This window comes from Podarcis pityusensis, assembly GCF_964106645.2.
Source record: "Podarcis pityusensis genome assembly, chromosome: 4".
NCBI lineage: Eukaryota > Metazoa > Chordata > Lepidosauria > Squamata > Lacertidae > Podarcis > Podarcis pityusensis.
In genome coordinates, this window is record NC_138027.1 from 69,020,394 (window position 1) to 69,043,749 (window position 23,356).

General features: G+C 41.3%; 1 protein-coding gene across 3 annotated transcripts in view; it reads right to left on the reverse strand.

Moving 5' to 3' along the window:
• SHROOM2 (shroom family member 2) overlaps window positions 1–23,356 on the reverse strand; it is a 105,689-nt gene that overhangs the window by 21,511 nt on the left and 60,822 nt on the right. For all 3 annotated transcript variants that reach the window (XM_081001276.1, XM_081001277.1, XM_081001278.1), the window contains exons 3-6: window positions 13,456–13,560; window positions 11,484–11,615; window positions 6,954–9,615; window positions 4,562–4,662 (exon numbers count right to left, since the gene is read on the reverse strand). In XM_081001276.1, coding sequence (XP_080857402.1) covers window positions 4,562–4,662; window positions 6,954–9,615; window positions 11,484–11,615; window positions 13,456–13,560 — 3,000 coding nt within the window. The remainder of the gene's footprint in view (window positions 1–4,561; window positions 4,663–6,953; window positions 9,616–11,483; window positions 11,616–13,455; window positions 13,561–23,356) is intronic.

Consider the following 23,356-nt stretch of genomic DNA (forward strand, 5'->3'; position numbering starts at 1 on the left):
AGTTCCTCTGTCACAGTGTTCCTTTAAATAATGATAATAATAATCGGGAACTAGAAGATACATTAAAAACAAAAGTACTATATCAGGCAGTGCCTCACCCACTGTAATCTTTTATAGTACTTTCTGCAGGCAGGGATGGGCAAACACATCTTGCACGTAAAGGCAAGGGCTGCAATCCTGCCTACGATTATATGGAGAGAAGTTCCATTGATTTTAGTGGGATTTACCCACACATAACTCTGTGGTCAGGATTGCATTCTAGAAGAACAAAAGGAATACAGAGCGCTGCAGCGACAGCAAGAAAAATAAGCTTTGAACTTACTAATTAAGAGTCAATGCAGTACTTTATAGACCTAAGTGCTACCGGAGAACTAAGATTTGTCAACTTACCAGAATCTATAAACATTTTGCTGCTATTCAGATGGATTCAGGAAGGCTGCATCCTTGCAAATACATCCCAGCGAGGAACAGTGAATGGAATCTGCCCCAGCCTCTGTTTCACTCGCTGACATACAGATGGTTTTCAAAGCCATGCCTCACAACAGCTGGCTTGTTTTTGCCTTCTCATGTGACTGACAAGTTCATACAAGCACTGTCAACTTTAACCTCAGTGACAGAAGGCTCGGCTTGTTTTATACATTACATCACCAGAAATTATTGACCTTCAGCAGAAAAGGTTGTAGACTTCAAAGCTTTGTGTTCTTTTTTAACCCCTCAAAAAAGAATTTTGCAAATGCACTGTTGTGAGTTTCGTTGTTTTTATTATTATTAAGCATTCTAGTGTCATAAACAATAGGCGTGGAACCTGCAGAAAACATATTCTTGTGCTTGCTTAATTATTGCCTAATTGTGACAGGTACAAGGAAGGTATCTTTTATAATTGCCTTCAAAATCTCACACACTGCCCTGCAAATTACACCTTCACACTTTTTGGGTTTGGTCAAAAAAACAAAACAATGGAAGCTATCTTGCACACAGACACAACCAGTTTGACCAAAGATGAGAGAGCCACAAAAAAATTTGAACACATGTAATGCCAGAAACAATGGCTCTATCATGTTACCTTCACATCTCAGGGTGAGGGGGATATCTGTGCACAGCCTTAGTAAAGTGCCCCTGCTGTCAAAATTTAAGACCTTCAGTAGGTATACAGGAACTAAAGGGTTTGCTCATATTTGTGGCACAAATAAACATTCTGTGTATCTTTAAAAACAAAGCAAAAAATATAGTTTGCAATAACCTTTGAGGCTACAAACCATTCTTAGCCATTCACCAGAAAGAAAGGGATGTGCAAGCAGTTCAGTGCCACCAGATACATGTCTGATGAAAGCATGGTGTGTGAACAGGGTCAGAAACGATGCACAAGCTTGTTCCTCGTAAGAAGAGCCCTGGTGGATCACACCAAAGGCCTGTGCGGTCCAGCATGCTCTTTCCTACAGTAGCCAACCAGTTGCCAATGGGATGCTGAGCAGAGAACATGAGGGCAACAAACACTCTCCTCTGGAAAGCATCCCAGCGTGGTCTAGGAAGTCACTTCATTGAAGCCTGGGTTTGTAGGTTGCAACCTTAGTCACAAATTGTATGCACATACACCACACAATGTAATTTTATGTTAGAAAATTATTTACTTATATGTTTACTTATAAAGCATCTTGGCAAATCTGCCTAACCAGCATTCTTAAGTCATGAGGATAGTCAGAAATGGTAAAAGCAAAAAAGCAGCTTAAGAAGTGGCCACCTTGTGTGCCCTTCATATAATTTCTATTGCACAGCTTGATAAATTTCTTCTAACTATTCACACATTGGGTAAGATAAGTTACCCTGTATTATTTACTTGGCAACATGAAAAAAGGTGGTGGGTGGGAAAAGATTGTTGTTGTTGTTGTTGTGATTATTATTATTAAAATTCAGGACTGAAATATTCCATCTCTCAGTTTGGCAGTGCAATTTTGAAGTTTAAGAATACAGACTTGCAAACAACTTTTAATCCATATAAGATAAATGAAATCTTATTATTAATGAAGTTGCATTAAGTTTTATTTTTATTCAACTTAAAAACTTGTAAATAAAGCAGATCATAGTTCTTGCTCTTGCAAACTGGGTCATATAACCTTGGCCACAGGCATGACCACAACTCACTTCACCTCTGCTACTTTGTATGGGGAGGGTTATGATAGCATAAACCAGAAACATGTTATAAATGTACACCCTTTTAGTGACTTCTTTGACTAGCCTGAGCCCAACTGATAATCCTTCTCTCCAAGAACTTCGCCAATACATATATGCACAAACTTGCCACCTCGCTGCTGCAACCTGCCTGTGGCAGCATGGCAGGGCTGCACAAAAAACTAGATTTTTTTCTCAGAAGCCAGAGAGATTTCCATGTTTTGCATTAATCACAGTGTAAATATAACAAAACAAATAACACCGCTGGTTCCAGGACTCTTATGTCATATAAATTAACGATTTGTAGCTTACTGATAAAAAGGTAAATGTAAACATAAAATGTCCATGTTCCTTTGAAGTCTGTTAATATTTCATAGACTGAGAGCTTTTTGTTTCCCATGCACACTTCCAGATTACAATGGACAAGTTCCTATCTAGCATGTCAATACCACTTTTCTACAGATGACCTAAAAATGTCCTTCAAACGTGGGCCAAATACAGAAAAAATTAGCTTTGTTTCTTTTTTAAAAAATGTACATGGTAAAGTGACTTTAGTATGTGTAGAAATTTCATTATATTAAAGTAGGTAGACTTCAGTCTTGTATATGTAAGCCCCACTTCTAAAAAAATACTGTGAACAAACTACATACTTTTTCAACTAGGTGGTCACTAAACAGTTACATGCCAAATGTTGAAAGAAAACTTGATTTTAGAAGATTTGGTGTCTCTCTTTTAGGCTCACTGAAATGGGTGGGGAAGCAGTAAAAGGAGCCCTACACTAAACAACTAAGAACACCAATGTCCCATATGTATTTTATCAATGGCTATTATTATTATTAAATTTATTACCCATCCAGCAGCAGCAGCAGCAGCAGCCGGGATGGGTTATAACAATTTAAAGTTCAGAATTTAAAACAGTACTGTACAGCCAAAGGAATGGGTTTATTAAAAAATAAAACTTATAATAAAGTACCGCATCAGAATGTTAAACGTGCAACCCATTTCAGGATTTTAAAAATATGCTTTCAGTGCACATGTATGCATATATAAAAGGTCCCTGAAAAATACCATGACTTCCACTATATCCCATGTTTTTTTGCGTCTGGTCACAGTTTCCTCAGTTTGCTGCTGTTTCTTTCATGCAGCGGATACAACAAGGTCAAACAGACCCTGAGCTAGGGATGGGTGAGTAGGTCAATTTTGGTTTCTTTCAGTTTTTCATTCTTCCAGGATATCTAAGTATGCAGCCATGCTCTGAGGCACACTTCCAATACAAAATCTACCTATGCTTCCTATTTTGCTCCAACATGCTGTGGTGGCCATAATGCCATAGTGAAGAGCAGCAAAACCCTTTTGTGCACTTACGTGTGCTAAAAATGACAAAAATGGGGCCACTTTCCAAGGGCTGTGACAATAGTTCTCAAACTCGTCTCCTTGGAATAACGTACTTTTAGTCTTCTCAGATAGTCACAGTTAGCTAAAACGTGCACACACACACACAAATCTCCAAGCCTACTAAGCAATTTTTGTCCTGTCCATCAACAGGACATAGTCAAAGCTCCTTGTATGCGAAGGGATCAAGTGACACAAGGCTGCCCATGCCAATGTTTTAAGCCAAAATGAATAACCTGACCTAGTAAAGAAAACAAAAACAATCAGGCACCTCCTCTTATGAATGAACTATCCATTGTTCCATTCTTAAAAGCACTTTCGCTGAAAGCACTTAATGCATTCCCCAGAAATACAATTCCGTGCCAAACCTACATTGGCTATAAAGTACATTCTACAGGTTTCTCTCTCTCCCCCAAGGCATGATCTGGAGGCACGAGGCTATCATCTTGCTGAATCTAAGTAGGTCTGAGTCTGGTCAATGCCTGGAAACCTCCTGAGGAACACCAACACACTACCAAGGATTCCATGATTGAAAAAGGTGAGATATAAACAAACAAAACATGTGATAAAAGCGTTAACACTCCCCCAGGAATAGTATGTGAGAGGCTCAAAGGCACCTACAAGCAATCCTAACCACTTCTATCCAGAAATTAGTCCTGTTGAATTCAATAGGATTTATTGCCAGGTAAATGGGATTAGGAATGCAGCCTGGAGTCTTATGTGGATGTAAACAACTCTAACATATATGCAAGAAATATCTGAGAATTACCTCTGTAGTATTACTATACTCTTAACAGGAATTGCATATTTAATAGTGATTTTCTTTTTCCTTGAGAAATAAAGGCATATCACATAGATGAAGAATATTAAAAGAAAAAACAAAAAGACTATTAAAAGCAAGTTCTTTTAATAGTTTCAACTCCTGCTGGATAAAATTAAGCTAACCATATTCTGCAGTATATGCCAATAAGCCCTGTACACAGAAACACATAAAACTGCTTACCTTAAATTGCAGATCCTTTCACCAGATCTTGCTGGAGAGCACGTAAGATGTTCATCTTCCCTTTTATTTTCTGCATGTCTCCTTGCTTCAGCTGATGCTTCCTGAAAAAAGGTTTCATAACATAGTAAAGCACCAAATCATCAAGTTTCAGTCTGCAGAAAAATATATTATTACACACCCCTTCATTTGTGGGTTTGTTTAGAGTCCATAATGTATCCACTCTTATGCTGATTTGGCTTAAAGCACAATAGTATATTCCATGCAACCTCTCAGTTGGCTTTACAATCCTTGTACTCAAGTTACTAATTCATCTGACTGCTCTAGAAAGGAACAACTTTTTTTCACTTTGGCAAAAACTTGCTACTTGCAAGCATTTTAGGACTCTCAAGAACTGTGTGCGTGCACAAATGGGTGTGTTTTGGCACATGCACATAGGAAAGAGGATATATATATATATATATATATATATATATATATATATATATGAATGACATTTCTTTTAAAAGTAGTTAAGACATGGAGCTTTTAGAACTTAATTATCTTAAAAATGCTAAATAATCAAACTTGCAAAAGATGGGTGTACAAGACACCTTGTACAAGAAAGCTATTGCCAGCTACACGTATCTGTGCGCTTACAGCTTCCACACAGAACATACCAAATGTCTACTGTCCGCAGCTACATCCTATGCTACAACTACATCTGCTCCAAGACAGATCCAGAATAAAAAATGACACCACCACCTGTCACCTAGTTCCCAGCTAAACACGTTCCCATTATCCTCACTGATGAGCTACAGTCCATTCCAGATACTTCCCTCTCAAAGGCCTGGAATGGTATGTCCTTGTCCACAGATAGCATTCTCAGCCAATCTAAACCAGCTACTAATCAGCAACAGCAGACCATATATGAACACTCACAAACAAGGAGTAGACCCTCAAACCAACCCAGATATCAAGCTGTCTCTATATCTGGAAAGTTCTCTGTTGAACTGATGAGCAGGTCTGAGGAGCCAAACAGGAAACAACTTTATTAAAGGACTATGTACAACAGGCTTTCTGTCCTTTAGCTACTTTCTCACTTTGCTTCTAGCCCTGCTTCCTGTTTGGGCCTAACCAACTAAAGTAGACGTGGGAGGTGCCCTTAAAGGAACACTCCCTTACAATATCCATCCTGGCAACACTATTGCTGGTCCTAAAAATATTAGCTATGCAACATCAGCTGCTTGTTCACCTGTCCGTGTTCTAGGGTTGCATATGCTGTCATCTGCCACCAAAGGAACATAAAAGCTGGTACATAGTTAGACCACTGGCCCATACATGCCAGTATTGCTGACGCTGCCTTGCTTGTTCAGAATCCGCTGTTTAATAATTTAATTGTGCAACCCCAATTTTTTGTATTACTGGAGGAGAAAAAGTTTTCGCATTATGCATAATCTTATATACCTCTGTCATTACTCCCAATCAGTCATAGTTTTCCTGGACTAAAAAGTCACAAACTCTTTAGTTTTTCCTTGCAGGAAAGGTGCACTGACTCCTTGATTGTTACGGTTGCCCTTATCCGCAGCTTTTTCAATTCTGCAATACCCTTTCTAAGACAGAATGCCCAGAACTATACACCATATTCCAAAAATGGCCATACATAGATTCTCATCAACTCATCATGGTAATGGACCTAAATTGTCTCTACTATGGAATTTTCACTGCTACTGCAATTGTTTTCATTAAGTTATACACCATTAACAGTTAAATTAGGGCTGCCAGTTCATTGTCTGTGAAGTAAGGTCATGTCTGTTCCAATTTACCTAAGATTACATACTTAACATGTGCCATTTTGTTGCCCAAAAGCAAAGCTTAGAGAAATTATTTTGGGCCTATTTAATTTGCCTGGCACTTTACCGTCCTGAATAATTTGGAGTCATCCTGGCTACCACAATGCTCACCCTTGACTCCAGATCATTTATTAATGAATTAAATAGTACCAATCAAAATACAGGTCCTTGAAGGATCCTGTTGCTCACTTTCCGCTACTGGAAGTACTGTCCATTTATCCCTATCCTTTGGTTCTTGTTATGTGACCAATTATAGACTAGCAAGATGATCTGTCCTCTTATTCCAAGACTGATATTAATCAGAAACCTTTCGTGAGGAATTCTGTGAAAAAGTAGATAACGCCTATCAATACAATTCCTGTTTGGCTGGTAAGCCAAGCTGATATTTGTAGACCCTTCGGTATGTTTGTAAGCGTACAGCAGGCTGTAAAATTAAATGAAAATGAAAAGCAATCATGAATCTCCTAGATTACTGTCAGTTGGTCCTGTTAATCTCTTGGTCTTAAACATTTTTTTCTCTCCAAGGCAAAACATTTAAGGATAGGAGTAAAAGTGCCCTTTACCTGTTTGTAGAAATCTGTGGAAGGGGATGACCTGGACCGTTCATGTGTATATGGAGATTTCTCAAGCTGCTCATGGCCAGCATCAAGGATGTTGTCAGCTGAATGGTATCTTCCAGAGTTCCGAGTTTCTATAGGTTTCCTCTGCTCCTTCCATGATGCCTGGTATTCTGCAAAAGTTTCCAACCTAGGAGATTGTCCAGATTTTGCTTTGCGGCCACTGTAATGGACACTTTCTTTGGGTCTACTGCGTGCACCAACCATATTCTCAACTCCAAAAGAAGCTGACCTCATCCTCCTTTCATACCATGACCCTTCAATCTCACCTTCGTAAGAATTGGTATGAGGATCATTAGGAGTCTGTACTTCTGGCCGACCATAAGGTGCATGTCTTTGTGAAGATTTTTGGTAGGCAGGCTTGCTCGTTTCTTCAAAGAACTTCCACCTATCTGCAAAAGAACCCAAAGCTTCCTCAGAAGTAGTTGGACGACGGCGTGGCCGGTAGTCATCATCTGACACCCCCACTTCATTTATCTTCTCGGGCTCAGAATAAGATTTCAATTTTTGTTCCGTTGTGAACCTCTTCCTAGCTCCAATGCGAGAAACGTGGTGAATGTTACTACCAGGTGAAGTCTGTTTAGAAGACTGCCTAGCCCCAAGAAAGCCTGCCTCGTCTTCAGAGACAAGAGCCAGTGGAGAAGAGTTATAATTATTTGTTTTCCGGTCTGGAAGATAATCCGCAGAACTGGGCTCCAGGTCCCTTCGCTGGAAAGAGGTGGCCTTCAAGACCCTGGCCTGGGCCTCTTTCAGATTGTCTTTGTATACATTAGTAAAAGAACTTTCTGATGAGGAGTTTATCTTTTCTGCTGAATCGGGTTTCCAGTTCTCAGCATACTCTTCGGTCTCACTTGACCCCGCTAAGACAGCTGTGCTTTTGCTTTTCTGTAACTTTGCTCTTTTCATCTGGATCTCGTTTCTCAGTGTGGTAGCAAAACGATCACTCCTTCGTGTGTTTTTGCCCAGGTTAGCATCAAATGCAGGCTGCTTAGTCATCTCCGCTTCGGCAGCAGGATCAGCCTGGCTTTTCCCTTCCTGAGCTAAAGAGTGCAACATTGGGGTCTTCTGAGGAGAAATTTTGTAGCTCTCTTCTTGACTCCACTTGAAATCTTTTGGAGGAGCTTTACTGGTGGGCACTAAGGCACATTCCCGCCCATATTCCCGCTCACAGTAACTATCATGGTTCTCCTCAAAGTTCTTGGCTTGCACTGGCTTTTCAGGGAAACTTACCTTTCTAGATTCTTCCATTACAATTGTTCTAACATCCTCTCCTTTATTAACTATATAATGACTGCTCTTTTCACATACATCTAGAGAAGGCTCAACAGGCTGCTGAGGTAGACAGTATTTGGGACTTTGGATCATTGTAGTCATAGCAGGACTCTCCTGTGGTCCAGAGGAAGTGTGGTTCCCTATGCCAGTATTCCGACATTCATCTTTGAGTAGTGGTCTCAAGTTTCCCTGAACAGGCTGTTTCACTGTCACACAGTAATAGCGGCTTAGCCCTGTGTTGTCCATTTTCTCCTCAGCACTCGCGTCAGAAGAAGTGGCAGCAGCAGCAGCAGTACTATCAAGTATCCTAGCGTGGTTTGGATGACAGCTACGTTTGTCAGTGGGCCTTTCTTGAATTCCAGCATAAGTGGAGAGGTGCCGCTGCTCTTTAGGTGATGCAGAGACTTTTGCATTGCGAAAGAAAGTGCTTTCATCACTGTACTGGCGCTGGTGATGGTGGCCATAAGTGGACTGTGCAAATCGAACGTCCGTGCTGGACAGAGATGATTGCAGCCTGCTGAAATTTCCTATGATGTTGTTGTTGACCCTGTCCCCGGCAGAAGACAAACCACAATCCAGACTGAGATCAGATCTGTAGACTGGTTTGCTGCTCTGCCTACCTTCGGAGGCCCTGTCGACTGCTCTGGTATCTCTCTTCTGTTGCTCTACAGTTTCGGCACTCCAGTCACTCTTGGCTTGCAGCCTCTGCTGGACGTCAAAGTGCTGGGCGCTCTGAATACCCTCTGAATAAGGAGCAGCATGGGCTCTCTCATGACTTTTGGTGGCAGCAAAGCTATCACTACGAAGAGGTGGTGGTGGTGGTGGAGGGGAGGGAGACTTTTTCTTCTCTGGGACATACCACACAGGCCCAAAATTTGATCTTCCGGACCCAGAATACTTTGAATCAGAATGATCTTCCAGCCGGGGGCTCCTGTTGTTTTCATATTGAGGCACTTGAGGTGCAAAGCAGGTAGTTTTCTCATCTAATCCTCCATTATCACTTAGAAATGAGGCAGCCTTGCTATTTCCTGATTTTGGGGTTTCCCAGTGACCCACCTTGTACCCAGCATTCTCAACTGAGGCAGCATCTGCACTGGTCAATGTGTGGTCAGGTGTGCTAGAGCTAGTAGAGAAAGAGCCGTAGGCAGAATCCCTTTTGCTGGGATTCCCCAAGTGGTCAATACTACTGTTGGACTTTGCAGAAGACATCTGTCCATATTGATAAACCTGCGGTGTATGATCCCAGCTGTCCATGCTTCCAGCAGAACTGAACTGGTCTGAGGTGCGATGGAGATTTGACTGGTCCCATGAGCTTGACAGATCATGGGAAGAGGAGCTGTAGCAAAATATGAAAAGGGCTCTCGTCAATATTGCACCAACAAAACCCATACTCTCTGCTGGTAGAAACAGCCATACTAGATAATATTACAAAAATGCAAATATTATAAAATCAAAATGCAAATATTATAAAATCAAAGTACACTGTTTATTTACTTTACATATGCTGCTGCCCTTTCCCCACCCCTATTTTTAATAATACATCTGCTGTTAAATATGTATTCTGCCTTATAGCTGTATATGAGACAAGCAGAAAATAAGTTATTAGACTCTTATTTCTCACAAGGATTGAATTGTGGAATTTATTACATCGTGAGTATTTTGACACTGCTGCTTATTATGTATTGCTTATGTGTTTGTTGTATAGAATCACAGAATGTAAGAGTTGGGAAATATTATGTTATGTGTTTGCATTTTGGTGTTTTTGCCACTGAGCTGTAAACTGTCCTGTGACCTTTTGATGAAGGTGTGTGTGTGTGTGTGTGTGTGTGTATGTATACTGTATATATACTAGTATAATCTGCATAGCGTATAAGTCCAACAGAATGCCCTGTGGAGGATGAGTCCAACAGAATGCCCCAGGCCCTAACAGGGAATCCTTGGCATGGGCTTAGTGATCTCTCCGCATTTATCTCCCTACTCCCAGGTTGTCCCTGAGGAAAGTCAAAACAAGTAGAAGTTCCCATGCAGCCAGGACCCATCTGTGAATATAAAGTCCATGACAGGTTTTCATTCTACTTTGTAATACGTGTCAACGAGAGCATTTGAAGAGTATATAACAAAAGCATTTTTAAAAATAAAATAAAATCTGTGATTAGGCACAGAGGAAACTGTTTCTGAAGCCATCCAGCATACTGGACAACAAGATTTATAGAACCGTAGGGGCAGGTTAAGTGTTCAAAACAAGTAAGAAAGCAGCTTTATTTTAAAAGTTTGAATTTGTATTATTAACATAAGCAGTAAATGGTAGCAAATGTCTAAAGGCCACTTAATGCTCTTCTATTTAAAAGTAAACATAGCATGAAACATTTAAGATTACATTACTTAGTACTCCAATAAAACTGAATCAAGTAACACTTTAGGGCCATGAATGGCAAGTATACTTTTCCCAGGTGTTTTTTTTTTTTTTTTTTTTTGTAAATTAAAAGTCTGCATATTCTGAGACATGTTTTACATGCCACCAAAACAAAGAAGCAAATGGAATGCAAGGTCTGTGGCTAAAGGAACGCTTTGTGAGAGCTTGTAACCAGATCATAGTATACCTGGATTACAGAGAGACATTTTACCACCTGAACTAAGATGTAATTTTTTTATTTTTGTCCCTAAAGTAGCTCTCACACAACTCATTACTGAGAAACTTTCAGCGACTGAACAGGCGACAATGTGCCCTACCCAATTCTTATTAATTGCTACATAGCAAGCAGAGATGTAATTAGAGAAAGCAATTGCATGACAATTCTTTAGGCATACACAGAGTGTGTTTTCCTCTTAAATAATTGCTTTGTTATAGGAGATTTGGTTTCTTACTCCTTCCATTGCGTTTTAGTACTTTTAAGGGGCTTTTACACACCTGAAAACTGACGCCTGAAGAAAGGCCGAGAGAAAAGAAAAGAAAACCTGCCGGAATAACCTGTAGTTCACTCTATTTACTTAGCTGCATAATGGAAAATACCCTGCAGACTAAGGGCCATCAGGCCCTTGTTATATCTAAGTTCCCTCATTACACAACTCGCTTCGTGCACAAAGACCAACTTAAAATAAAACCGTGCAGTTGCTGGCCATTTTAAGATAAGGAACAAACCGAGGCAAGCAATTATTTTCTTACCGTTGGAGCTGGATGCATGTTAATTTTAAACAGGAACTCACCTTGCATGGTACCGAGAGTGCCAGGAAGCACAGGGATTGGTTGAGGAGAGCCGTGACGTGGCTGTCTCAGGGTGACTCTCCGTGAATTTGGTCGCATGCCAGGAGTGGGGCCTGCAGGCTAGATCATTCTTTCTGGAATGAGAAAGGAAAAACATAGGCATTTATTGCATATATTTTTTAAGCAATCAACCTCAGACCTAATTAACAAACACAGTAAGTAGGCTCAGGTTACAGAGCAGTGTCTGCTGCTCTAGGAAATCACCTTTGAAAAGAATCCAGGTGCTTTTTTTTTTTTTTTTAAAGCACCTGAAATACAGACAGTGAGTCAAAGCCTGGAATGTTTCATCTCTGCTAGGCAGATAAAAACACCTACTGATTATCTGTGAAATCCCTTATAATATAGACACATACCGTCTATAACAATTAAGTCTTGTATAATTGCATGGAAGTACAGAAATGAGGAACTTTGTGTTTGAGCAACTCTCATTTTTGAAACCAGAGTAGGTGTGGTTCAGTGACAATGGCCAAGAACTCTGATCCAGATTCAAATACCTGCTCATTAAGAGAGAAAACGTAATGTAAAAAAAAACAGAGGGTGCTCCCCACATTTCTCAGTAGTGCTGCAAGCCCAGTTTTGCCAGTCGACTGGCACAAAAGCTTCCTGGGCTATCAAGCGTTTGTTCGAGAAGCAAGCCTTAGGCCTCCCTGTCAACCTTGCCATTCACTATTGCCATCTTCTCATCCAGTAAATGGAGAAAGTTATCAAACTGTCCTCAGTCTGCCTGCTTGAAACAGCACAGCATCCAATTCAGAGGTCCACATTACTCACAAGCACCTTAGGAGGTCGATACACCAGCAGGGGCCTGAAGCCAACCATCCCACCTTGCTCCTGCTTACTGCTGTTGCCTGCTTACTACACCCCTTTTCAAGCATGCAAAAAGTGACAATAGTTTAGAGAAAGAGCCCCTGTCCTCTCCTTGTGAGCCGAAGTAGAGAGTGGGCTCACAGGGAGAAGCCAAGCAAATGGCTAGTGGTGACAGCGGCAGGGAGTTCTTCAGTGGCATCTTGCCCAATGGCCTCCTAAAAACTTGGGAGCCAACAGTGTTCCCCCAGTTTTAGGCACCTGGTTGCAAAGCTTTGTTGGGCATGTAGAAGGAGGAGAGGCAGGGAGGGAGGTTCAAGACCAGCTACCTGCTCTGGTCACTTGACTGTTCTGTTGTGAAATCTGTCACAAAGGACCATGGGGCCTGTTTTCACATGGTGGTTGTCTCTCAACCCATGTCCATAAAGCAGCCAGCATCAGAATCCAATATGCTGAAGCAATAGTTGTCCATTTTAGCTAAATGGCTTGAAGGCTAATTGCTTCAGGGTTTCACACAGCTTGGCATGTGTGGGAACCAACACTGTAGCAGTTGCATGAGGTTGAATAGCCTGTGTGGACATGCTATTCTGTAAGAGCAATGCCATTTCTAAAAAACAACAACACATGTCCAAGTGCTCCAACTTCCCACACAATGCTGCCAACTTAATGCTATCATGGAGTTCTGCACATGCAAATCTAATCCCACAAATTCAATTATAATTGTTGTGGCTGTCTCCACAGCTGATGAATCATGCAATTGTCTAGTTTAAAAACAGTAGCCTCACAGTGGAATCCCATTCATGTCTATTTAGAAGCCCCTTTGAAATTCAATGGAACTTACTTTCTGATAAGTGATAATTGGTAGGATAGCAGTTTAACCACAAACTTTTTGTTTGTTGTTTGCTTGATATATATGCATGGAGCCAGAATGGTTTGTACAAAATGTGAATGAAACATGAGATTACAGAACGACTACATGGCCAGATGCTTATCATGGAGAAATGGAAGTGGGAATGGAGGATTTCAGAATGGATTCCTGGATTACTGAGAAGGGTTTTTCTATTAGGAGAAGGGATAAGGAATGCTATCTTTGTGAAACCAACACCATACCTCATGGAGCTTCTCAAGATCTTCGTAAGATAGCTCCTGGCCACATGAACATCACTTTCAGACGGCATTTTCTGTGTTACAATATCCACCACCAAATTCATCTTCCTGAGCCGTCAGGGAAGCAGAGGAGGAACACAGTAGACCAGAAATTCTCAGACTTTTCCATAGTGAGTCTCACCCCACATTAGAAAGAAAAGAAAAAAGCAAGCTGACTGACACTCCATGCTCTCATTCTGTGATTGTGAGCAAGGAAATACAGAGAACATGGTCATGCCAGTCTGCAGAGGAACACTAGAGTAGCATAAAGCCCACTAAAAAGAGAAATTTGCCTAAACCCATTTGAAAACCATGGGGATAGAAACAAAGCAAAACAGAGAAGAGAGATTTGGGGTTTTGCTTCTTTCTGTGGATGAATTTTGGATTTTTTTAAATAATAAAAAACCCCACACGGCATGTTTCTGAAATACTATGTGAATGCTTTCAGTTTTGTTAGTACACTGCTATAGGCTGCTATATAGGAGAGGATTGGTTTACATTATTGTATCATGCCAACATGCTAGTTACTGAGAAGAGCCGAACTGCAGTGCTGTTGCTTTTTAAATTGAAAAGACCCCTTCAATCATTGATTCCTCCTTGCATTTTAGATCACTATAAATAGGCTATCCAACACAGAAATTAATCCCAAATCCCTTGGTGCAAACAGAAAGAAGTCTGAAAAGAGAAAGAGCAAGATATTAACAAAAATTATACCGCTAGAGTGAAATACTTTCCAGGCGACTAGAGTGGTTAGTATTTCCTACAATTCTGCTGTATTAACTGTAAGTGACAGAATGAGAACACCTGAACCCAGAAAGCAACTCTGTTAGTAATGGCAATAGTAATAACTGCCTGCCTTCGTGTTCCTAAACAGATATGATACACCTATGAAGTCATCCGAGAGAAGGAAAACTAAAGTTAAGATTTGAGGGGACAAGACAATGAAAGAAAATATTTCGGCGTATTTTTTACACCGAGGAGATCACACTTCATAGCAAGTCTTCAAATTTTTACTGCATGAGGTTATCTTTATTAACACTTTCAGTGAAATCTATTTCTCCCCCCACCCCACCCCACCCCAGTATTATAAGAGCTGAAACATAGCAGAGTTCTCTGAGCTAGAAGCTCAGTTCCCGACTACACTTAAAGAGAGTGCCTTCACTATGGCATCTACACATGAATTTGTATAGTTATAAGCATTATTTGCATAGTGTCCCAAAGTGTATTATGCACATAAACGGAGTGAAACAAAATAAACAGGAATTACATACAGGTATTATATATTCTTGTCCCCTCAACAAACACACAGACACACACATACACAATCCCACCAACCCACCAGCAATACTTGCAAATTTAATGACATACTACTACCAAAATACAGTGGTGCCTCGCAAGACGAAATTAATTCGTTCCGCAAGTCTCTTCGTCTTGCGAGTTTTTCGTCTTGCGATGCACGGTTTCCCATAGGAATGCATTGAAAATCAATTAATGCGTTCCTAGGGAAACCGCTTTCAGGCCAGGTCCGGGGACAGTCTGTCCCCGGACCTCTTCTGAAGTCTGGGGGGGGGGGACAAGGGCTTTTCTTCCCACCCCCAGCATTTTAAAAAACCCCGGGACAGCGGAGGACTTCTCCGCTGTCCGGGCGATCTTAAAATGCTGGCGGGTGGCATTTTAAAATCGCCCCGGGACAGCGGAGGACTTCTCCGCTGTCCGGGGCGATTTAAAAGCCCTCCGGGACAGGCAGGCAGGGGGGAGCAAAGACTTTCGCCCCCCGCCCGCCTTCAGAAGGTGTTCCCGCCCCGCCGCCCGGCTTCGGAGCACCGTTCTGAAGCCGGGCGGCGGCGGGAGGTGTTCCCTCCCCCCGCCCGGCTTCGGAGCACCGTTCCGAAGCCGGGCGGCGGCGGGAGGTGTTCCCTCCCCCCTGCCCGGCTTCGGAGGAGCCTTCCGAAGCCCGGCGGCGGCGGGAGGAGGTGGCCCCGCCCCGCCGCCAGGCTTCGGAGGAGGTCCGAGGACAGTGGGGAAGACCCGCTGCGCTTCCCCGCTGTCCCTGAGATTTCCCTATGGGCTGTCGTCTTGCGAAGCAAGCCCATAGGGAAATTCGTTTTGCGAAGCGCCTCCAAAACAGAAAACTCTTTCGTCTAGCGGGTTTTCCGTCTTGCGAGGCGTTCGTCTTGCGGGGTACCACTGTAGAACTGGACAACAAATGTAACCAGTTGCTTTGCGGGATGACTTTCGAACCCACCCACTGGCCTCCTAAAACATGTTTCAGTTTTGAAAAATAAACAATAAACAGTCTTGAAAAATAAACAGTAAATAAAATAGACAAGATCACAAAGAGAATTTATGTCTTAAAACATAAGTTGGTGAGGGTCAGCATTACATATATATATACAGGGTGAGTCCATTAAAAGAGGCCCCGTGGATACAGAGTACACATGTTCCACGGGGCCTCTTTTAAAAGACTCACCCTGTATATGTATCTACCTGGATATTTTACATGGCAGGTGGTACACACACACAATGGAATATCTCTATCTATCTATCTATCATCTATCTATCACTATCTACTTATGTGACAATGTCATTCTACAGATATTTTGTTTTTGAGAAAGTGGCCAATGTTTTGAACAGTAAGTTTATGCTCCTTTCCCCTGAAATACATAGCTGTATGCTTGTATGTTATGTTTGTGCTCATATAGTATTGGATGATACTGACCTAAGTCATATTCAAAGTATTACTTAAATCTATTTATTTCATTGGGTTTACTCTGGTATGAATTAGTTGGACATCACCCACTGTATATTTGTGTATGTTTGTACTGTATTCAAAAGGTGGTGGTTGCTTTGTTTTTTTAAGCTCACACTTTGCAAAGAGACCTAGCTAAAATCTAAAATATGTGCCACTGCTTTCAATGGGACTTAGAGTTGTGACTAAGCCTGGCATATGACAGCTGCCACTTAACATTTTTGCTAGGATATTTACCAATTCCAAGAGATTTGGTAACATTGCTGCTCAGATTTATTTTCATCTCACACAGCAGTTTCGTGCTGTGACACAAACTCGATATGAACTTACTGATGGGATGATAAATTTAGAAAAGAAAATACATGCTGACAAGGAACGAGAATTTTCAATTCATCGTTCTTTTATTCAAGAAAAGCATTCCCACCCTCTTTTTATAAGATGACAGCAATTGCTTGCTGTTCACATTTAGAACAAAATTCCTCCCTCTACTGGCCACCTCCTCTGCAAAATCAGTACCACTTTGAAAAGAAAGAAATGCCAGCTAGAAAATGAGGAGATAAGAACAAATCAGTCTCTAAGTCTTTCTAGACTGAAATGTCTCTCTGCTGATCTAACTCCTCACTGATTCAGACAGAATTACAGTACATTATGATGCTACTCTTCCTGTATAGTAATTCCACGCTGACAAAATCTGTTGCTTTTTATCTTCAAGCTACTACCCTGCATGCTCCTCACAATAACTGTCCCAAGTTTGGACACATCACCGTCAAGCATATACAGTGGTACCTCAGGTTACATACGCTTCAGGTTACAGACTCCGCTAACCCAGAAATAGTGCTTCAGGTTAAGAACTTTGCTTCAGGGTGAGAACAGAAATCGTGCTCCGATGGCGCGGCAGCAGCAGGAGGCCCCATTAGCTAAAGTGGTGCTTCAGGTTAAGAACAATTTCAGGTTAAGTACGGACCTCCGGAACGAATTAAGTACTTAACCCGAGGTACCACTGTACCAACAAAAGTATTATTCTATGGTGCGTCTTATGAGCTTACCTGCTGCCAAGAAAACATGCAATTCAGCATTCAAAATACTCAACTGAAAATGCAGTGGTATTACAGCCATATATTACACATGAATGAAATGTGTTATCAAATGATTCCAGTTTTACGCAGCACAGGTCTGCATTTTTTCGACTTCGGAAGTCTCAGGTAAAAAGTGGAACAATTTCCCACGGGATAAGAATTGACACATCAGCACCCATTACTGAGCCATGCATGACTAAAAGGCGTCTTGGTCATTCTTGGGATTCTTGATGTGGGAATTTTCCCAATCACCAACACTTATGCAATTTTATCAAGTTCTTGTAACACAGTCTAGGCCGGTAAGAGATGACATTATCATCCCTTCAAGAAACATTTCATGCTGCCTGTTCCTTTCAGATGATATGCAGTGAAGAACTATTTGCTTCATCACACAACAACACCACTGTACTTTCCTTAACTGTTCCAGGTACTTCATGAGCATTCTCTCCATAATGCTTTGAACAAAACCCCATGGAAAAAAGTCAGTACCACTGCTGCCTGATATAGATGGTAAGGCCCGTTTTGGGAAATGGCAGCTTGCCCAAAGTCACCCAGGAAACTGCTGAGATGGACCATGCTTGAGACTTCTGTCTCAAAGTTCTTGCTCTTAACCACCAAACAAATTCTGAAAGGAAATTCCTTTCTGATTCAGCTATATCTACTCTCCTCAATCAATAAGACTTCGGCCACCAATTTAATGACTCCAAATTAGCTGCTCCTTTTAATGCAACCACACACTGTTAGATCAATTATATTTTCACCATGGGAGTCAAGTTCTCTGCTAATTTGAAAACAAATATGAACTCCATGTACCTCCAGTCAAATTGAGGTCCTTAATTGATATCTAGTCCTGGAGACTCAGGATATGTGTACTCTAACCAATATATTTGCTCCCCATCATCCCCTTCTCCAGTGCTAGAAAAAATACCATGTCACATGAACTTATGGTGGCAAAAGTACTGGGAGAATTAACTGTGGAACAGCATCACAGATGCTTCTTTCCATCTCTGCTTAATTGAGTGCAAGGGCAAAACACAGCCAAGCGGCTATTGGTCTCTTAAATGTGTGTGCATTTTAGCAGCAACGGACCTGTAGCCTTACTGCTACAGATGGCAATAAAACACCTTGACAGATGGGCAGCCTACTGATGCCTCATGTTTGTCTTATTATGATACAAAAAGGAGATTCATAGCTGTGTTTACAGGATCAAGTTTACCCTTCTACCGAGAGCCCCCAAGAAAGATGTAATGTTTCATTGCTCTTACAGCAAGGTTTATCTTCCTCTGATTTAAGCCAAACACTTTGTTAGTTTAATGATTTGAATGTGTTTCTTGAATTCTGTTTCTTGAAGATTTTCTTGGAAGATGAAGCTATAAACTATACTTTTCACTAAACTTCAGCTTCTACCTAAAAAGGGAAGCTGAAGCAACATGACTGGGTTAGTACTCTGAGGAAACTGGTTGTCCTCCTCTCTGAGGAGGCTTGTATCTCTTTAAGGATAGAATCATTTTTTCTATGTAACCCCCACCCCCTTTGAAGCTAAACAGGACTAGCTAATGTGGTGCCCTCCAGGTGTTGATGGATCACAATTTCCATCATTCCTGAGGATTGGCCGGATAGGCTGGGGCTCATGGGAGTTGTAGTCCATCAAGATCTGGAGGGCACTGCATTGGCAGCACTTGCACAGAACTATAGCATGGAGTTATAGCATCTCCCTATAATAATTCATTTAGTAAGTCACGTGGTTAAATAAAAAGGGTGCACTATCAACATAAAACCATATGGTGAACACCACACACCTGAACTGAACACCTGAACAAAGTAGCAGACTAGGACCTGGGAGACCAGTTTTCTTGTACCTTCTAGACCATGCAGCTCACTGGGTGACCCTGGGCCAGCCACAGTCTCTCAGTCTAACCTACCTCACAGGGTTGTTGTGAGGATAAAATGGAGGGAACTATATACAGTGGTACCTCGGGTTAAGTACTTAATTTGTTCCAGAGGTCTGTTCTTAACCTGAAACTGTTCTTCACCTGAAACACCACTTTAGCTAATGGGGCCTCCCGTTGCCGCCAGAGCACAATTTCTATTCTCATCCTGAAGCAAAGTTCTTAACTTGAAGCACTATTTCTGGGTTAGCGGAGTCTGTAACCTGAAGTGTATGTAACCTGAAGCGTATGTAACCTGAGGTACCACTGTACACCACCTGGAGCTCCTTGGAGGAAAGGTGGGATATAAATGTAATAATCATTATTATTATTATTATTATTTTAAAAATCACGTGGAATTGTATCAAATGTTAATAACATTTGCACATAAGACCCATACTGTGCAGAAGCTACATGCTGATGCAGGCAGTCCCCATCAGTCTTAGAAACTCATTATATATATCATGGGTAGGCAAACTAAGGCCCGGGGGCCAGATCCGGCCCAATCGCCTTCTAAATCCGGCCCGTGGACAGTCCAGGAATCAGCGTGTTTTTACATGAGTAGAATGTGTCCTTTTATTTAAATTGTATCTCTGGGTTGTTTGTGGGGCCTGCCTGGTGTTTTTACATGAGTAGAATGTGTGCTTTTGTTTAAAATGCATCTCTGGGTTATTTGTGGGGCATAGGAATTCATTCATATTTTTTTTTTTTCAAAATATAGTCCGGCCCTCACAAGGTCTGACAGACAGTAGACCAGCCCCCTGCTGAAAAAGTTTGCTGACCCCTGATATATATGCTAGGCATGAAATGGTTCCTTAAACAAGGGTTTGCCGTTCCACACCAACGTTTTAAAGCAGTTTCCCTCTGTTTTAGGTATGCACATTTAAAAGGAAAACTGTTTAAAGAACAAATCTTTAATTCCTGCTTTAAATCACTGGCAGTATAGCAATTAGCAACAGCCTCCTGCCAGTTCCCCAGCTTATTGTTTTGCTTTAATCCCCTGAGTCTCTGTGGATGAGTCTCAGAACAGCAATGACTGGTTCACCATAAAAACAGCCTCTTTCCCCGAGTGATCTTGTATCAAGATAGCAGGGAGACTGACCTGCTTAAGGGACACTGGTATTCTGATTTCATAATGTAATCATTGTTCTATTTTATACAGGAAGCACCTGAAACATTACAACTAGCACGCTGGGTTAAGAGAATAGCAGGGAACCTAGAAAACTAACCACGGGGAGTTTCTTCTGAACTCAATAGGCTTCAAACAAGTCAAACACACTCATTCCCCTTGCTACAAAGAGTTGCATCAGCTCATTTGTCAGGAAGATAAAAATCATTTTTTCAAGCGGGAAGAAAAAACACACCAATGAATTGTTTGCTATAAAAAACAAAAACAAAAAACCTCCTTCTCGAGTGATTTTATATCAAGAGATAAGACTGGTGTTTACTCCCCTTAACCTGGAATCTAGTATCAATCCAGACATTTCCATTAAACAAATACCAAAAAAAATGAAGAGATAGCTAAAAAATAAAAATATTTATTCTCTTTTTGAGCATCTAAATATACAACAACAACAACAACATCAAACAACCCACCTGCGTGGCTAATAATTTACAACAGTTCCATGGAAAGTATTTATACTTACTTCCTTAACTCTCAGTCTTTCCCATGTGACTGTATCACAAGCATAGGTACATACCCTCTATCAGAACCTGAGACAGCCCATCTAAGATTTCCTAGATAAAAATATATGCCATGTTATAAAGTACTTTCCTCAGTGCATTTTCAAATATTGAATCCTTTGACTAAAGATTTACTCAGAGCTCCCATGAACATCTGTGCTAATCGGGCGTTGCTGACTTTCGGACTACCTTGTCAATGGAACAGTCCAAAAGACCTAACTCTGGAGGGGGGGGAGAGGTGTTTATAGATCTGATGTTCGATTATGCAAAAATACACTCAGAAATAAGAAGGGCTAAAAAAAATTATTTTTTTTTACAAACTTACATCTTCAACAATAATGGTTACCGGAATACAAAATTCTCATTTTGCATGTCAGCAGAAAGAGGCTGACCTGTTATTTAAGAGAACCAAATCCCCAGAGGCTTCTAAACTGAGCCTGTCCCCTTCTTGCTTAATCTGTGTGCCGCCTGCAATTGAGCTTAGCGGATATAATTAGAATCACAAAGAAGCCTTATTACAGTATTAAAATAAGGGGCAGCAATGATTCTGATTAGTCATGCACACAATTCTGCTGAGCAATCCCTGGCTACTAGATTCAGGCCTGGGAAAACCGGGTTTTCCCGTAAAACCGTTCTTCATCACAAAAGCTGGGAACGGATACTTGTGAAGCATCAGGCTCAACTGAGCACATGTGTTCTGAAAAACCAGAGAAACTAATATTAGAAATACTACATACGTCTTTCCTGCCTCGTTCCTTTACTCTGGGACCACTGACCTAGACAAAATAATTTACAATGCCAGATGGGAAATCTGGATTCCTTGGACTGATTGTTGAGCAACAGCTGCTAGCTTAGTTGTTTGGTTCATAATTGCAACGTGACATCTCTGGGTGATCACAAACAATTCTGATGTGCTCTAGAAGGCGCGTTAAAGGTTAGACAGCTAAAAAAACAAAACCCAAGCCTCTTTGTTCGCAGACTCTTATACCCTTTTGCACGTGAATGTATATTTCTTCCTCTACTAGGCCTACCAGCAGAATCTTACATTCATTTTTATAGAGCATACTCCTTTAACAGGGACTGTGCTAACTCAGTTCAGTGCCTACACTCGGCTAAACTGGGATGGTAACAATGGACTGAGTCAAGAGTTAGATTGACTCCAGTCCTTGGGGAGGGAGAATCATGTCCTATGTGGAAAACTCATCAAATGGAGGTAAGGTTTCTAAGCCATTTGCCCTATCTTATGCAGAAGTGGGATTTCCCTGTTTGCATGGAGATGGGTTGTGTACATAGTTCTAAAGAAATACTTTTTCAGTAGTCTTTTGATCAAGCCCCTTTTCGCCTTGACCCATTGTTCAGCCCAGATACTGAAGTCCAGCTCTGAGGGCTGGTTATCTCTCTGCGAGAAGTGAAGTTACAGGGAACCAGGCAGAGGGCTTTCTCGGCAGTGGCGCCCTCCCTGTGCAATTCCCTCCCATCAGAAGTCAAGAAGATAAAGAACTACAGTGGTACCTCAGGTTACATATGGTTCAGTTTACATACGCTTCAGGTTACAGACTCCGCTAACCCAGAAATAGTGCTTCAGGTTAAGAACTTTGCTTCAGGATGAGAACAGAAATCGTGCTCCGGCGGCGTGGCGGCAGCAGGAGGCCCCATTAGCTAAAGTGGTGCTTCAGGTTATGAATGGACCTCCGGAACGAATTAAGTACTTAACCCGAGGTACGATTGTACACAACTTTTAGAAGAAATCTGAAGGTGGCCCTGTATCAGGAATTTTTTTTATGTTTGATCCTTTATGTTTTCATATGTGTTGGAAGCTGCCCAGAGTGGTTGGGGTGACCGCGCCAGATGGGCGGAGTATAAATAATAAAATTATAATTATTTGTACAAATGAGCAGTTCTGCTGAGAACTCTGGGCCTGTATGTAATTTGTATGGATAATATGCAAGGAGCACAGGAATTAGCTCCCATCTACTGATGCACATGGGGAGAATTACCCCCTCTCCACTTACTATTCACAGTTAGTTTATGTATTTTTCCTGATACATTACTTAGGAGCTATATAGGCACAGCAACAACAGAACTGAATAAATGTCTGGATCACCGTTCAGCCAACCATCGTCCTTAGTTTTTCCCCCCTCTCTTTCTCTCTCTCGCTCTCTCTCTCTCTTTTTTTTAAAGGCCACCATGAAACCCTATACAGCTTTTAGGCCACAGTGAATACACGGTTGAACCCGATTTTATTTCTTTTATCTAGTACAGCATGCAATTTATTTGTCAGCTGTACTTAAAATCAGTTGAGTCAGGGAACACAATTTCCACTAGAGGGCATGTGAAGCAAAGGACTGAGTTTTCTGAGGTAGGGTTTTGCAAGACTTCAGAAAATAACATATGTAATAAATTGAAAAGCATTTTAAGAAGTGACGTTA